This window comes from Ailuropoda melanoleuca, chromosome 2, assembly GCF_002007445.2.
Source record: "Ailuropoda melanoleuca isolate Jingjing chromosome 2, ASM200744v2, whole genome shotgun sequence".
Taxonomy (NCBI): Eukaryota; Metazoa; Chordata; class Mammalia; order Carnivora; family Ursidae; genus Ailuropoda; species Ailuropoda melanoleuca.
This window is the reverse complement of record NC_048219.1, coordinates 3,947,732-3,964,854: the sequence shown is the minus strand read 5'-3', so window position 1 is coordinate 3,964,854 and position 17,123 is coordinate 3,947,732. Positions and strand designations below refer to the sequence as shown.

The window sequence follows — 17,123 nt, the reverse complement described above, 5'->3', positions numbered from 1 at the left end:
ACCAGGATTCTGAACAGGAAATCTTTTGAGCCCTGAGGACTCCAACAAGCTGAAGAACCGGACTGGATGTCAGGAAGGGATGAGTGTGCCCAGACCACAAAATTGCCAGCCACCGTCCCCCACCCCACCCCAGGATCCCTGCTAGGTCTGCTTATAGAAGACTAAACAATTCCTCCTGCACCCCCAATCGCCTAGGACCCTGGGGCACTTCTTCAAGTTCTTGAACAAATTCTTCAGAGTGACGCTTCAAATTCAGAAGTCCAGTCCCAGGGCCTGCCTGTGATTAGGCTTTAATTAGTGGAACTAATGAAGGGATAGTCTGCTTTAAGATTTCTAACTTTATTTTTCCTCCTACTCCAAATTTTAAAACATAGCCTTTATTTTTTTATCTCCAAAATGATCCAACTGAAATAAAGAGGCTGGGGCTGAGGAGTAGGACCCTTAGTGCACCAAGAACTGCATTTGCACTCTGGCTGATTTCAGGTTACGTTTTAGAAATCTTGAGGCTTGACAAAGCTGGGTGGTGGCAGGCTTTCCCTTGGACAGGCTGGAGAAACAGTGTGAGCCAACACTTCAGAAAAATTCTCTCAAGAGGATGAGATTCAACACTAATTCCCACTATTCATTGTTCCTATTTCTGCAAAGGAGAGAATACTATCTCAAATCCCCTCATTATAGATACTTAAATTGTCTCCAGTTGCTATCTTGACTTACAAAATTTAAGTCCAGTCTTGGGTCCACATGTGCTGCTCACTTACTTTCCTTGCTCTCATTTCTTCTGGTGAGCTCCGGAATCTGTTCTCCCTTGTTTTTGTAAATGTCACTCCGCAAGTTACTTCCTCTCATGAGAAATGGAACTTCGGTTTGTAACCTCACCTTCCTCTTTACAAAGGGTGGGTGGGTATAGGAGTGTTTTTTTTAGTCCACTGTACCTTTCCTGGAAAAATTATCTAGTCTTAATTAAATATCACCGTGGCACTATGACCTACCTAGTACAAAACAACAACAAAAAATTTCAAAGTTCCATACAGTTCCCAGTAAATGTTTCATCAGTACTACCAAGAAATCAAAAGAATATACAAACATTAAGTATGGCAAAGATTTATTAGGAAGCTTACTAGTTACGGTGAATAAAAAGCCATGAACAGAAGAACTGAGATCTCCAATTTCTGGCACTGCGCTTACGACACTAGTTAGAAGCTAACAGACATTAAGGATGTCCCAAGTGGAATCTTACCTAAGTCCCAATCTTACCCAACCAGGATAACTCACAAACACAGAAATGATGCCCACGCTCTCCCCAGACTGCTTAGCTAGGCAGTAAGAAAAAGGACCTCCCCAAGCCATTAAGCGTCATCAGGAGACTCCTGCTCTTCTAGCTGTAACCATGGGACACTAGTACAGGACAAACAACTCCAAGCCGGGCAACTTGACAAGGATGCTGAACGCTGACAGGAAGAAGGAGCAAGCGGGGACAAGTATTTCTAGGTGGAGACCCTCCTGATGGCTAAGAGAAACACAATGCTGAGGCTTCAGAAAGTTTACTACAGCCCAGGAAAAAGTTTCCATTAAAAAAAAAAAAAAACAAGTCACACAAAAATCCTGCCACAAAGCAACAAGACACTTGGGATCCCATGGCCACACTGACTGGAAAGGCAGACATTATCCAATGACTGCCAGATGCTGACCAGCCCAAGACTCAATTTCTAGGCCCTAGAGAACCACGACTGTCCCTCAGCACACACACTACCCTCCCCGGTGGTGTGGCATCTTCCACAGGCCAGGTTTCTGCAGCAAGCCCCAAAGACAAAGCTTGGCAGAAGCTGTGGCACCAACTCTCTCTGGAACCCTATCTCTTTGTCCTCCCCAACAGGACGCTGTACATCTTCACTGACACAGCGCCTCTGTGGAAGCCCTGGCCAGTCTTAGGAAATGAAGTGTGTCTGTGGGGTAACCTGATGGACCCTGTGGTCTGCTGGGTTGGCTGATGCTTCATAATTGCAGATGGTCACCTCATGTCGGCGAAGCTGCAAGAAAAGTGAGAGGCTGGGTCAGCTGGCCATTTCCCAGACCACACACTGGAATAGTCCTTAATCAGGTTCATTTCTGGAAGTCATCTCTACCCCCTTCTGACAATTTTATCCTAGGAAGACTGCAAAGATCATTATCAAGGAATCACCCCATAACTTAAGATTCATTCCCCCATTACTATGGTGCCACCATGAGAGAAGAGGACCTTATCTGTCTTGTTTATTATCTTATCTCTGGGTGCCTGGAACAAGAAAAGTCATCAAAAATGTCAAATGAAGAAAAGAATCTCAAAGTGAAAAAAATGAATTGATATCAACTGTATTATTTCAATTCCTTTAAAAATACCTATGGCCTGTCAAAAGAGATGGACTGTTTATAGTAATGAAACCAAGGAAAATACACAGACTGAGAGCAAGTGGTATCTCACTTGCTCTTTTTTCCTTTCCTTATAGTGCTCAGATCACAGTATACAGATGTATAGACACATATGTAGATACATTGGGGGGGGGGTCAGGTATGCTTCCCGCCCCTTCTTACCTCAGTCCATTCTCCTCTCAGACCAATATAGAAGACCTTTGTGGTATCAGCTCCAAAGTTTTTTGAAATATGAATTGAGAGATGATAAACGTTTGAAAAACGAGAAATTCTAGAGAATGAAAGGAATGGGGAGAGAAGACACAGGTTAGAGTTCAATGAATATCTCACCACCAGGACAAAAACAATAATTCTAGCTCCAACTTGTGGTAAAACCCAGGTAAATGTCAGCGAACACTCTGGACTCTTAGTATCATTCTTCTCTTTTGGACAAGAACTGATTCAGTGGCAACTGCCTGAGCATCTGCCAGGTCCTGCTCCAGGCAGTAGGAATAGAAAAATGAGTCAACACTGCCCTGCCCTCAAGGAGCAGGAATGAGAAATGCTGTATGACCAAGCAGGGATTCTAACAGAAGTTCAGTGTTGATCTCACCAGCCTTATTGTTAGGAAAAAGAACCAGTGAAGACACAAGGTGGTCTTGGATAACATGGCCTATTGTAAGCCCACTATGCAAAGAGGAATTCTGAAAACATCTTTCCTAAGACCACCCTAGTAGATCTGTCAACAGCTCACAAGTTTAACAAGTCTATGGCTTCCACTGCATCTCTGCCAAAAATGACCAAGCCAAGGATCAAGTTTCCTCCACTGTTTTAACTCATTTCTCATGCTAAGAAAGCAGGAAATGGGCCAAAATTAAACTGCAAGCTCAGTAAGTGCTAATGCACATATGTTCACTACAAATGAACACCTGCTGTTCCTCAGGAGAAGCCAGAGAGTGGAGACAGGCCAAGTGCTTACTTTGTAGCATACTCTAATTCTCCCGTAAGATCCCGATTCAGACTAAAGGTCTGATCTGGCTCCCTGTCTGTATCATCAAAGGACATCTGTGGAATGTTTTTGTACCTGAGAAAGGAAAGGGAAGAAAAATCAAGAAATGTGTCTTATCACATCATGCATATTTTTTAGTTCTTCAAGACTTCTTATCGACTCAACTGCCTTCAGTTTTATCAAAAGGAGATCAAATTTTAGGAATGGCATTTTACTGGCATTTATACACAAGTATCTTTAAACCAACAAGAAAAGAGTTGAGAACTGCAACAAAAGCCAGTGGCATCTTTGAGTGGGTTAAGATCACATGAGAAACAATATACAAAGAGGAGGCTCAAACCAGGTCACGTGCAGCAAACGCATGGAGAGAATCAGCAACTCAGCACATTCAGACCAAGCTGAGGAGGTTAAAAAAAACAGCTTACTCAGGGGAGAAAACATACTTTTGGCAGAAACCTATTAAACAGAGTTAAGAGATAAGAGCAGGTAACTTAACGCTCAAGCAATTTTTGTGTTCAAAATTACCCTATATATTGAATCCTCTTACAGTTCTTTAAAAAAAATACAATTTGGGGGTTTCCACTCTGAAAAGAGCACAAAAGGCTGCCAACTCACAACGAGCTTTGGAAAGTCAAGTAAAACTACTAATGAAGAAAAAGGTTTTCAAAGAAATACCTAAGAATCAGCTGTCTCCTCTATAACTCACAGATGCTAAAGACCTAAGCCACACCCCTATCATCTCTAGAGTGTTTTATTAACACACCCACACAGGAGGGGCCTAGACATTAAGGGCAGCAAAATGCATGTAATTTAAGAAAGCAAATGTCTGCTTCAAAGTGTTTCTAAGAATGATGCACAGAATAATAATAGTGAACATTTATGACTAGCATTATGAGAGGCAGTGTAGCACTGCAGTTAAAAGCAGTGTCTCTGGAGCCAGACTTCTAGGTTTAAAGCGTGGCTCTGTCACTTACCAGCTGTGTAATTTTGGGCAAGTGATTCAACCTCTCTGTATTTGTTTCCTCACTTATAAACTGGGGGTAGTGATAGTACATATCCCATACAACGATGAGATTAAATTGAATCAATTTTAAGATACATACACTTTAAAAATTTTACTATGGAAAATTTCATATACAGAAGGAGAGAGAAAAATACAAGGAATCTCCATTTATGTATCACTCAGCTTCAATAATCAACATTCTGCCTATTTCCTATCACCCCCATTTTGTTTGTGCTTGATATTTTAAAGCAATCCCAAACATTTCACTTCACTCATACTTTAGTATTTCTAAAAAGTAAAGACTTCTTAAAATACCACTCTTAAAATGATACCATTTTACAGAAATTAACAATAATTCCTTAAAATCATCTAATACCCAGTCTGTATTCAAATTTCATTAAGTACCAATTTAACTTTTCTAGATGTGTCAGTGGCATGTCACAGTTGAATAAACAAAATTTTTTTAATTTATGGCATATAAGAGAATTACAATCAATGACATCTTAGATCTGATAAAATATATGTAAATTGCTTAGGACCAAGGGCTATGTAAGTATTTGTACCTGCCATACCAAAACTGGGCATTTATTATGTTCCATACTTACTCTAAGCTCTTTACATGTTATATATCATTCAATTCTCTCCACAATCTTATGAGGTTCATACTATCACTACGTCATTTTTTTTTTTTTTTTAAAGATTTTATTTATTCAACAGAGAGAGAGACAGCCAGCGAGAGAGGGAGCACAAGCAGGGGGAGTGGGAGAGGAAGCAGCAGGCTCATAGGAGGAGCCTGATGTGGGGGCTCGATCCCAGAACGCCAGGATCACGCCCTGAGCCAAAGGCAGACGCTTAACCGCTGTGCCACCCAGGCGCCCCATCACTACGTCATTTTACATACAAGAGCACTGAGATAAAGTAATAGCCCAAAGTCATGCAGCTGACCAGTGGTACAAGCCAGAATTTGAACCCAAGCAGTTTATTCCAGAGGCCACTCTTAACCACAATACAACAGAGATTTCTAGTTTCTCAAGCCAATCCATCTCCCCAGGAAACAAGTCTCCAAAAGCATCAACTCAAACGTACTGTTTCCTTAAAATGATTAAATATGTGGGTTTGCTTTCATATTCATGTTTCTAACTTTCAAAAACAATATCAATTTCTTAAATCTCTCACTTAAATTGACCAATTTTTCAAGAAGAAATTTTTTTAAATGTAAAGTTCTTCTAGTATTTCTTCCTCCAGCACTCAAAAAAGTGTCCCCCTTCTTTTAGGAAGGCTATGCTGGACTAAGGCAAGCTGTCAAAAATGGAGCATTAACCCTGGTAGCAACAGATCCAGTGTTGTAACAGGTATACAGAACTTTGCTAACTAAAGGGCATCCACACTCATATGGAGTAGTCATTCCATGTCAACAAAACACACACAAAAATTTTAACTGTGTCAAATAACAAGGGTAAATTTGGAAACTAACCCTATGAGTAGAAACCATAAAGATCATTTGAGATCTACAGCTGGGTTACTAAGAAAACTGCAAAGTCATCAACAACTGGCATTTATAGGATGCTCTCTGGATGAATGGTGCCACAGCAGGTACTTTGAAAAGACACAAGCTGTTGGCCCTAAAGGTGCTTAATCTAAAAAAGTCGCTAATTCAGGAAGAGATAAGTGTCTTCTGATGCAAAACAAGACCAAGATTTTTCGGGGGGCGGGGGGGAGGTAATATTTCACCCAGTAAAAAGAAAAATATGTGTCATTCTGGAATAAAGTGCTACCAGAGAAATGAGAACTAGGAGCTTCCTGAGGGCTTCGGCCCTCACCACTTACAGTCTCATCTCAGAGGGGTGTGAGTCATCGTCCTCTCCCATTATAATGATGCCTTTGAGCTTGACATTGCCTGTAAATCTGCCAGAATGCAAAAGAAGTTGTCAACCTGGGTATGAACTTTTGCATAGCTGTGTGACCCTGGACAAGACCCTTCCCCTTTCTGGGCTTCAGGTTACTCATGGGTCAGACTTGTACCACAGCATTTCTAAGATCCTGTCTGCCTCTAGCATTCTGCAGTTCCATAAATTTACCTTGACTCCTCAGTTATCCTTCAACAGATGCATCTTTATGCTTTCCTCCTCAAACCCACCACACTGTAATTTCCCCCATTTCTAGAAAAAGATGTGTGCCCTTGACACGACCAATGAATGAATCCTGAGAAGACAACTGGGTACAGCCTATCCAGCCGAGGCAAACACCAAGGAGATACTTACGGAATATTAAACAGAAGCTCTTCATCTGCATCACTTTCAACAAACTGGAGGGGATGGGGGGTGGGGAGGAGAAAGCAACAAATATTTGCTGAGAGCCTACAATTTCAGGCGTCTTCCACCCTGTTCTATGACTGGAGTGCAAGGCAAACAGTCAACCTCCCTCGGTTTTCCAGCACTTATTAACTTGACGCAGATAAGTTAGACCATCCTCTCGGAGGGCTCTTAAATGGGGACCCCGTGAATGAACTTCCAGACCCAACTAGCCTCCTGAAATTGTGTGTAAAAATCCGTGCCTATAGAGTCCACAGCTTTCAAGCGGCTCTGTGACCCCACAGCGGTAAATGCTCTAGAAAGGATAACACGCTTCATCTGCCTAGCCCGCCTGGGCTTCATCAGGTGATATGATCAGGCAGCCATTGGGTCTAGCAGTCAAACAGTCGGGAAAACGCCCTCACAGCCTTCCTCCGCTACCTACTGAAGCTCTGAAGAGAATATTGGCTGTGTAAAGCCAAAGCGCCCCTTTCCCTCTCTGGGCCTCAGTTCCTCTTATCTGCAAAATGGGGAGACTCGACCCTGTTTTCTTCCCAGGGGGCGGGCAGGGACGGGCACGGGAAAGCGCTTGGCAAGCGGGCTGTCGTTATTTTTAACAGCAGGACTGAGGCCGACAGAGCAGACGGGAGGCCTGAGGCCCCGCGCGGGTCCCCGCCTCGCCCGCCCGCCCCAGGCCCCGGAAGGCCCACCTTGGAGCGGTCGGTCCGCTCTTCCCACGGCTTGAAGACGCCGCGGCCGCTGCCCTCGCGACTCTCGTTGAGGCACTGCAGCCGCTCCAAGTCGATGCGCAGGTAGAGGCCGTAGGCCAGGCCGCGCTGTTCGGGCGGCTCCTCCCGCTCGGCGGCGCAGCGACAGCCACCCCCGCCGTGGCTGTGGCCGTGCGACATGGCGACGCCGCCGCCCGCGCGTCCCCTGCCCTGCCGCCGCCGCCACCGCCCGCGCTGCGCTCGCCCCGCTCTGCTCCGGCCGCCAAGCGCGCCGCGGCCGTCGCGTCGTAAAAGGCGCCCCTGTGCGGCGCATGCGCCCGGGGAGAAAGGGGGCGGGGCTCGGAGAGGGTTTGACGTTTGACAAGCGCTTGCAGGTGCCAGAGAGTCAGACGTGGAGTTGGATGCTATCGGCTTCCCCGCTACTCGGGTGTGGAAACTGAAGCGCAGAGAGATTCGGCTGGCGTTCCGAGTAAATGATGGGGCTGGGATTCGAATCCTCCTCCCCATTAGGCTAAAGTCTGTGCTTTTTTGCCACCAACGTTTTTGGGGGGTTGGTCGAGGAAAGCGTGAGCAGTGATAAGGCCCTGAAGGGTTGGGCGCAGAACGTTATCGCTCCTTCACATGTGCACCTGCAGGCGTTTAGACTTCACAGACTCACTTTCATAACCACTCTCTTCATTGTGGGCTTAGCGATCGAGGGCAGGCTTCACGGACGACCGGATCTGGAGACAAGTCCTATCTGCTACTAACACTGTGACACTCTGAATAAGTCATTTACCCCATCCCAACACTTCGCTTTCTCGTCTGTAAAGTGGGAATGATAACATGTTTCATAGGACCACAGTGAGTATTACATGAGATAATGAACTTAAAGAACTCAGCACAGTGGCTGACACATGGTAAAAGTTCAATAGCTAAGTCACATCTTGGTTCAAATCTAAGCGCCTTGGACTTCCTAGCTGTGTGGCCTTGGGCAAGTGACTTAACCTCTCTGAGTCTCAGTTTACCGCTTGTAAAGTGCAAGGATTGGACTAGATGACCTTTATGTCCCCTTGCCATGTGACATGTCAGAGTAGGTTTTTCAAATGGCTGGCTGTGACCCATTAATGGGTCTTAAAACCCATTTTGAGGATTGTGACTAGCATTAAAAAAAGTAGTATATAATTTAAAAATTCAGAATATATCGCACTTTTAAGTCTCAATTTATAGAACTTTTGTTCCAGTTTTGGGTTTGTGTACTCAGGTGCAATGTAAAGTGTTTTTCATATTGTGGGTTGAAGTCAAAAGAATTGGAAGCCAATGTTTAAAGTTGAAATGATTTTGGATTCAGAGTAGAATGCGTTCTTACTGCTGGTGGGGAGGGGGAAAGACAGAGGTTGTAGAGAGAGTTATGGGACACTCTGCCTGTCCCTTGCCCTTCATGTCTGCCTCTGGAGTGTCCAAACAAGACTGGGGGCTGGTGAGATACAACCCAAAATATTCATCTGGTTAAGTTCCAGTTATGATGTCTGGGGTGCCTGGCTGGCTCAATCAGTAGAGAGTGCAATCTTTTTTTAAAGATTTTTTACTTATTTATTTGCCAGAGATAGACGGCCAGTGAGAGAGGGAACACAAGCAGGGGGAGTGGGAGAGGAAGAAACAGGCTCCCAGCGGAGGAGCCCGATGGGGGACTCGATCCGGGAACGCCAGGATCACGCCCTGAGCCGAAGGCAGACACCTATCAACTGTGCTACCCAGGCGCCCTGAGCATGCAATTCTTAATCTCAGGGTTGTGAGTTCAAGTCCCACAGCGTGGAGCCTACTTAAAATATTTTGATGTCCTAGTTCAATTCTTTGTGAAATAGGCAAGCTTGGTTCTGGTTCAGAACAGCACAACATCACTAATTATTTCTACTTTGTGATCACAGTTTCAGGCCAGGAGCCTGGCACATAGTAAACACTTGGTAAATGTTTGTTTAATTGAATGATACACCTAGAAGCCTTTCTTTGGGAAGACTGTGTCCCACTGCAGGACTAACACAGGCCTTACCCAAGACAATTACTCACTTCGGGCTTCCCAAATAAATCCTTTACTGATTTATTGAGCACTATACTTGTGATTCTGTAGATTACCTGGGCCGTTCTTTTCTGGGCCAGTTTGGCTTGGGCTGGATAATTTGGAATGGCCTCCCTCACACGTCTGGTTGATGTTGGCTGTCCGCTGAGGCAGTGGGGCTGTATGCCTCTAGCAGGCCACCTGAGCTTAGTCACGTGGTGGCAGTTACAGAGTTCTAGGAACAAGAGAAGGAAGACCCAACTGCATGAGCACTTTTTAACCCTCTGCTCCTGTAATCTTTGCTAATGGGCTATCAGCCAAACAAGTCTCATGGCCAAATCCAAACTCAAGGGTGGAGGTATTGACTGCACCTTTTGATTGAGAGAACTGCAAAATGCTGTGGCTCCTTTCCCTCCCTCCCCAATGTATCTGTATTAATTATCTTTTATTGTGGAACAAATTACTCCCAAATGTAACAGCCAAACAAGTTAGTATTTATCTCAGTCTCTCTGAGCCAGGAATTTGGGAATGGTTTAGCTAGGTGATTCTGGCTCAGTTCTCTCAGGAGGTGGAGTCTTTCAAGGCTTGGCTGGGGCTGGAGGATCCACTTCCAAGATGGCGGACTCACATGGCTGGCAAGTTGGTGCAGGCTGTTGACTGGAGGCTTCACTTCCTTGTCATATACACCTCTCCATAGGACTGCTTGAGTGTCCTTAGGATATAATAGCTGGCTTTCACCAAAGCAGAGAGAGCAAGGTAGGAACCACAATGTGTTTTATGCGCTAGCCTGAGAAATCACATACTGTCAATTCTGGAATATACCATGGTTCCACAGGTCAGCCATATTCAAAGTGTGAAGGAACTGTGTCAGGGTACAAATAGGAGGAGAGAGAACTCATTAAAGGCTGGCTACCACACTACCATACATGCTAAGTGACCATTGACAATGTCTTTACTTTTCTCTTCTACTTAATTGGTAATTTAACTGAAGATAAAATTCATTTAGAATGGTGAAGATATTGCTGTTTTCCTCTAGCTTTGAGAAGTGCACTGCCGTTCTTTGCATCGGTGTTCCCCCTGCTCCCTTTCTGGAAGCTTGTTAGCTTTTCTCTTGGTCCCTGGTACTCTGAAACGTGATAATGTGTTTTGTTGTGGCTCTTTCGTGATTCACTGTGCTGGACACCTAATGGACCCATTCAGTTCTGAAACTTTAGAACAGAACGTGAGCATACAGGTTAGGATATCTGCACATATGTGCACAAGACCCCTTGCAGGGGAATGCACTTAGGGGTACAAAGAGAAGGGGGCATGGGGCTACCGTCCTGCTTTTCCACCTTCCACCACCTTCTAGTGCAGAGCTCCGAGAAGCCCAGAGATTTGAATGTGGCCTTCCAGGTCATTTATTTTTCAAAGTAGCCCAATAGACTGTATTTTATATAACAGTTCATGAACTCCATTTATAACTTTTTTTAAGTTTTATTTATTTATTTGAGAGAGAGAGATGTAGCACACGAGCAGAGTGAGGGGTAGAGGGAGAGGGAGAAGCGGACTCCCCACTGAGCTGGGAGCCTGACGTGGGGCTCGATCCCAGGACCCTGGGATCATGACCTGAGCCGAAGGCAGACGTTTAACCGACTGAGCCACCAAGGAGCCCCTCATTTACAACTTTTTAAGTATGCCTCCTTGTGTACTTTTGGTCCAGTCCTGCAAATAGTAGGTATGGCCTGCTGGGCAAGTGGCTTAGTTACTCCCCTCAGATTTGTCGTATCTAAAATGGGAATAATAAGAATACCTACTCCGTAGGGCTTTACTATGAGGGCAATATGAGATCATGCATGGAAAATGTTTGGAACAACGTCTGGTCCAGTAGGAAAAAAGTTGAATAGTGACTTACTGTTGCTAAGAGCAAGACTTTTGACTCAGCGCCCCCGTGTGGTTGGATGGGAAACTGCAATTGCTTAAAAGGGGGTCGGATTTGGCGGAAACCAGTGGTTACAGAGTAACTTGGCTCTGATTTGGGAATAATGCCCTTTTGCCTCTGCTTACTGGGCTTATTCTGCCTGTTCCTTCTCTTGAACTCCTATGCCGCAGGGATGACTGAGAACAAATGGAAATTCTCACTGACTTCTAGGACTCCCTGGGGCAGGTAGGAAACGTTTCCAATTTTTTTCTTTCTCTCATTCCCAGATTCATTGTGAACATTTCTGTGGTTCAAGGACTGATAAATTTGTATCTTCTCGCCCATTTTAATTAGGCTGGGAGAAACGAACTGTCTTTCTTTTACTTTTGGTTGCCTCTGTGTGGCAAGCTGAGAGCGTAGTAAAATAATAGCTAACAACCACATGGCACTGATAATGCGCGAAACACTTGGCCACAAAGGTCCCTAGGGCTTTACTTATATTGTGTTTTAATCTTCATAATTGCAGGTGTCCTATTATGATCCTCATTTTATAGATGATAGAACTGGAGCTCTGAGAGGCTTAGTGACTTGCCCAAGGTCACACAGCTGATGAGTATTGGAACCAGGATTTAAACCCAGGCAGTGTCCATACTCTAAACCACACTGAACATTCCTCAAATATTAATTAACATTATGGAGTATTTCTGAGTGCCAAGGTGAGACCCCAGAGCTCAGGCTTTTTTTTTTTTTTTAAGATTTTATTTATTTGACAGAGAGAGACACAACAAGAAAGGGAACACAAGCAGAGGGAGAGGGAGTAGCAGGCTTCCCGCCGAGCAGGGAGCCCAATGCAGGCCTCCATCCCAGGACTCTGGGATCATGACCTGAGCCGAAGGCAGATGTTTAACGACCGAGCCACCCAGGCACCCCTAGAGCTCAGGCTCTTAACCACCATGCTGTCCTTACCAGCTGGGTTAGCTTGGACATTCATTTCCTTCATAGCTTCAATCATAATAACCATCCTTTACTAAATGCCCATTCCATGTGGGGTACCTCACATTATTTATCCTGGCTAACATGTCCTGTGCGCTTTCTATGTGCCAAGCACTGTCTTAAGCACTTTATTTGTTTTAAGTCATTACATCATTGTATAATAACTCTGCAGGGTTGATATATTTTCCTCATTTTGGGGAGGAGAAACAGAGAGGTTAAGTGACTTGCTCAGGGGCCCACAGCTAGGAAGTGCGGGATTTGAATCTGGGTGGCCTTGTGGGTTACCTGAGGGTCCAGGCTGTTGTAATTGCTTTGGGAGCCTTTGATGCTGTTAGCAAATATTTCCAGTTCTCTGTGTCCAGGCACATGGAGGGATTGTACTTCCTTATCCCCTTGAATTTAGGTGCAGTCAATGAAACATGGTGGAAATGATGGCGGTCACTTCTGGACATAGCTTAGCAGCCGTGCACTATGCTTCACTCGTCCTAAAAATCTTAGCAGCACAGGTGGTGCCTCCCTTCGCCTGGGTCCCTGAGTGAGGATGACATAAAGCAGAGCCCCATCAGACCCACAAAGGACATGTAATACGAGTGAGAAATAGACCTCGTTGTTTTAAGCCACTGAGATTTGGGAATTGTGGCTACAACATGTCCAAATCTAGGGTTCCCCGTCCTCAGCACTATTGACATTTTGGGGCCGATTATATTTGCTTTGGGAGGCTGTCCTTTGTGCTGTGGGATGTTTAACATTTTTTGCCAAGTGTCTTGTTGGGGGCAAAATCACCTCTGGTTGAGAATGACTTCCCAGCCTATTCTAATAGTCTGAGTATCCTGCCAGTCCTAAGTAAACCCCATTTAGGCATGATTTCTTTGTTTTATTTCTTTATTTTAAAGATTTTATTTATTTATTTGAGAGAGAGAGAATGAGTGGGAGGGAAAGGGAGACTCCGAAGCCGACTCCACGCTGAGCGCAGAGCGCGACCTGGGGCTCAATCCCATGACCAGGGGTCACGACCTGAGCTGAAACTGAGAGTCAGATGCTTGACTGAATGAGCTACCCAGGGGCCCCTCTTTGTTTTAACATGCGGTTAGATTCTGCTAATATTTGGGATAGTCACATCAATATTCATAAATAAGATTGGTCTATAATTTTTTTGGCTCAGTCTTTATTCAGTTTCCAGGTCAGCGTTATACGAACTTCAATAGCATTTTCCTTCCTTTGCTTTGCCTTGGAATAGTTTAAGTAGCGTTAACATTTTGTGACTTTAAGGTGGAAAGAATTTCCCTATGAAACCATCTACAGGGGCTCTATAACTACTTTCCCTATTTCTTCTGTGGTAACTGTTCTGTTTAGACTTGACATCTCTAGGGGCGCCTGGGTGGCTCAGTTGGTTAAGCGTCTGCTATCAGCTCAGGTCATGATCTCAGGGTCCTGGTCATGATCTCAGGGTCCTGGGATTGAGCCCCGTGTCGGGCTCCCTGCCCAGCGGGGAGCCTGCTTCTCCCTCTCCCTCTGCTGCTCTGCCTGCTTGTGCTGTCAGATAAATAAGATCTTAAAAAAAAAAAAAAAAAAGACTTGACATCCCTATAGGAGTCAATTTTGGTAAGTTTTGTTTTGTTTTTTCTGGAGAATTATCTACTTCATATTGGTTTCCTGATCTGTTTCATATAGTTGTGGCCCAAGGTTTTAAAAGCTGGGAAATTTTACAAAGAAGTCTAGATTTCTGGAGGCTCTTGGGTGGCTCAGTCGGCTTAGCGTCTGCCGTTGCCTCAAGTTATGATTCCAGAAGGATCGAGTCCCACCTTGGGCTCCCCGATCAGCGGGGAGTCAGCTTCTCCCTCCCTCTCTCCCTGCTCATGCTCTCTGTCTCGAATAAAATCTTTTTAAAAAATTCTAAATTTCTGTCTTGTCTTTAAAATTCCAAAGATGTGGCAGCACTGGGCCCTGCCTTCCACCTTGAGACAATCGCGTGGATCTAGGTAAATAGCTTTCATTTCCTGTTTCCACCTGCTCCCACCCCACTATTACCTTATACCAAACTCCTGGCCTATGAGTTTGTGATTGCTGAGGTAAGAAGGAATTAGGTAGAGCCTGCTGTTTTCATGGTTGTTAGGGCTGGTGTAAGGGACCTGAAAGAACAGATAGGAGTCCAAAAATAGAAAAGTTGAATGACCCCACCTGGGGCAGCACAGACTAGGATTTCAGTTATCAGGAAGGACTTGCTGGCCTCAAAATAGTGCTCAGCTTGTGACCCGAAAGCTTCAATTCCCATCAATAGGAAATAAAGCTTTTCCTTCCATTCCGCATTTCAAGGGAATGAAGGAAGGACAATAAAACGTATTGAGCTCCCTTTCTCTCATTGAATCCTTACAAGAATTCCCGTGGGGTGTCATTATTTCCATTTTACAGGCGAGGAAACTAAGTGAAAGAGGTGTCACAAAGCTAACAGGTGGTGGAGGCAGGATTTGAACCTGGATCTCTCTTCAAAGCTCATGGATAGTTTCTCCACTACACTAGGCATTTCCAAACCAGGCTGCTCATCACTGGGGAAGGCCTTTGAAAAGTACTTACTTCCAGATCCGACCTCTGACCTATTTGAACAGATTTCTGCAGTGGGGCCCAGAAGATATCTGTGTTTTATTTTTTTTTAAAGATTTTATTTATTGATTTGACAGAGAGAGAGAGACAGCCAGCAAGAGAGGGAACACAAGCAGGGGCAGTGGGAGGGGAAGAAGCAGGCTCCCGGTGGAGAAGCCCAATGTGGGGCTCGATCCCAGGACCCCGGGATCACGCCCTGAGCTGAAGGCAGACGCTTAACGGACTGAGCCACCCGGGTGCCCCAGATATCTGCATTTTAAACAATGATCGGTGCGGTAACCAGGTTACTGTCTCCTCTACTAGTTAGAGCTCCAGGAAGGCAGGGACCATGTCTGTCTGATTCAGTGACACAGGGTGGGGGCAAAGTGTGTGCCACACGACCGAATGTGAAAACTTCCCAGCCCTGACCCATGGGTCAGCTGAAAAGAGCTTGTAAACTAATGGTGGCAAATTAGCCGGAGCAGTTCTCAAACTTTTTAATGTACATTTTAAGAATTGGTTTTTTTTATGTTTTTTTAATGTGCACGTTGGGGCCCCAGCGCCAGAGATTCTGTATTTGAGAAACACAGGTATAGCTATATAAAATTTCAATGGCTTGTCCTTTCCAAGGAGGTTTTTGAATGGAGTTGAGACAGTAGGCATCACAGAAAGAGAAGTCTGGGGGCCTGTGAAGACAAACTGCCTGTTTTACCATTTGGGCAAATAATCAGAGAGAGACTCAAGTAGATGTGGAACCCTAGTGGAGAGAGTCTGTGAAGGGGGCATCTGTTGAGGCGATAAGCCAGCCAGAGTGTTCTTCTGGGCATTAATTATATGCAGCAGAGAGAAGAACTCATTGTTCACAACGATTAGGGCGTTTTTTTTGCATTGGAGTTCGGCTTCACTCGGGTGTGTGATTGCAGAGATAGTGAAATGTGACTGACACGTGCTTGGGAGTCAGGCCAGCACACACCACCCTGCTCACCGATTGTGGGAGCTTGCGCGCATTCTTAATTTCGCTATGCTTCAGTTTTCTCATTTTAAAAATGGGGCCATGACCACCTACCTGGAAAGATCGCTGTGATAACTGAGACAATGTGGATGAGTCAGAGCTGTGCCTGCCAGTGGTGGGGGTAGAACCAGTGAGGCCAGGTACTCTTACCTAACTGCGTGCCAGCTGGGTGTGCTACTCTGTATCCCAGGGCCGAATCCGGGTTCTGGCTCAGCAAATGTTGAATTAATGAGTAAAGGACCAGGTGCTAACTTACAAACTCGGGTAAAATCATCCATCAGATACGATGTTCCATAATTTCCTTCCAATGCATTGTAACTCCTTACAGTGAGCATTCGATCCAGTAAAGGTGGGGGAAAGTTAGGTCCATACACCAGGAATGCCCTCTTTAGGAGAGAAGGATAATAAAAATGTGTTTCTGGGAGACGCTGTAGGTTTGATCTAAGATCCAATCCAATGGAGGGGCGCCTGGGTGGCTCAGTTGGTTGAGCGCCCAACTCTGGTTTTGGCTCAGTCCTGATCTCAAGGTCGTGAAATCGAGCCCCGTGTCAGGCTCCCCACTCAGAGCGGAGCCTGCTTAAGATCGTCTCTCTCCCTCTGCTCCCCCGCACCGGACTCGCGATCTCACTTAAAAAAAAAAAAGAAAAAAAAAGCAGCTACAATCCAACGTCTGCAGAGGCCACAACCAAGCGCTGGGCTCCGTTAGCGCGGGACGCTCCTGTGGCTCAACCAGGGCCCATGCCGCAGGGCTTTCAGTTCTGGCTGATGTGACCCTTCTGCGTTAGTTGTCATTATGCTCTCATTAGCAAGTCCCACCTGGGTCCTTCACACCCCCCAGGGACTGACAGGTAGAGTGGCACCCACTTTGCAGCCAGAGAACCTGGGTTTCACACCCTTTCCTTCGCAGCAGGTTGAGTGCATTATTTCACCCCGGAGCCCCGGCTTCTGGCTTGTAATAAGGGGTTAATGTCTCAGTTCCAGGAGGTACTGAGGTCCCTCCCTTTGCTCAAGGGTTCTTTCCCCCTGAATTCCCATCCCCCAGTCCCGCTTTGCTCCAGAAACCCAACATCCTTTACGAAGCCTGGTCCAGGGATCAAGCTCTCTGCCTCACTGCCCAGGAACCAGACACTTGGTGACCAACTGCCATTCTCGGACACAATAAGGGAGAAAGGAAAGAACACCACAGTATA

The 17,123-nt window shown here is 45.4% G+C and overlaps 1 protein-coding gene across 2 annotated transcripts; it reads right to left on the bottom strand.

Moving 5' to 3' along the window:
* Positions 1 to 1,085: 1,085 nt before the first annotated feature.
* Positions 1,086 to 7,712, bottom strand: PITHD1 (PITH domain containing 1). 2 transcript variants are annotated; one of them, XM_034646448.1, is made up of 6 exons: positions 7,399 to 7,709; positions 6,659 to 6,702; positions 6,225 to 6,302; positions 3,365 to 3,469; positions 2,569 to 2,677; positions 1,086 to 2,027 (listed from the first exon to the last, which is right to left on the bottom strand). In XM_034646448.1, exons 1-6 carry the CDS (start codon positions 7,594 to 7,596, stop codon positions 1,926 to 1,928), a joined length of 636 nt encoding a protein of 211 aa, XP_034502339.1. In that variant the 5' UTR covers positions 7,597 to 7,709; the 3' UTR covers positions 1,086 to 1,925. The 2 variants fall into 2 exon arrangements, with proteins under 2 accessions (XP_034502339.1, XP_034502349.1); XM_034646458.1 differs by lacking the exon at positions 6,225 to 6,302 and having other exon boundaries at positions 7,399 to 7,712.
* Positions 7,713 to 17,123: the final 9,411 nt, after the last annotated feature.

Bases quoted from the DNA above. Each gene is read 5' to 3' on its own strand.
- PITHD1 (XM_034646448.1), bottom strand. From the start codon at position 7,596: ATGTCGCACGGCCACAGCCACGGCGGGGGTGGCTGTCGCTGCGCCGCC. The intron at 6,703-7,398 runs GTGGGCCTTCCG...CATCCCCTCCAG, and splicing joins AGCGGACCGACCGCTCCAAG to TTTGTTGAAAGTGATGCAGA. The intron at 2,028-2,568 runs GTAAGAAGGGGC...CTTTTCTTGCAG, and splicing joins TGAGAGGAGAATGGACTGAG to CTTCGCCGACATGAGGTGAC.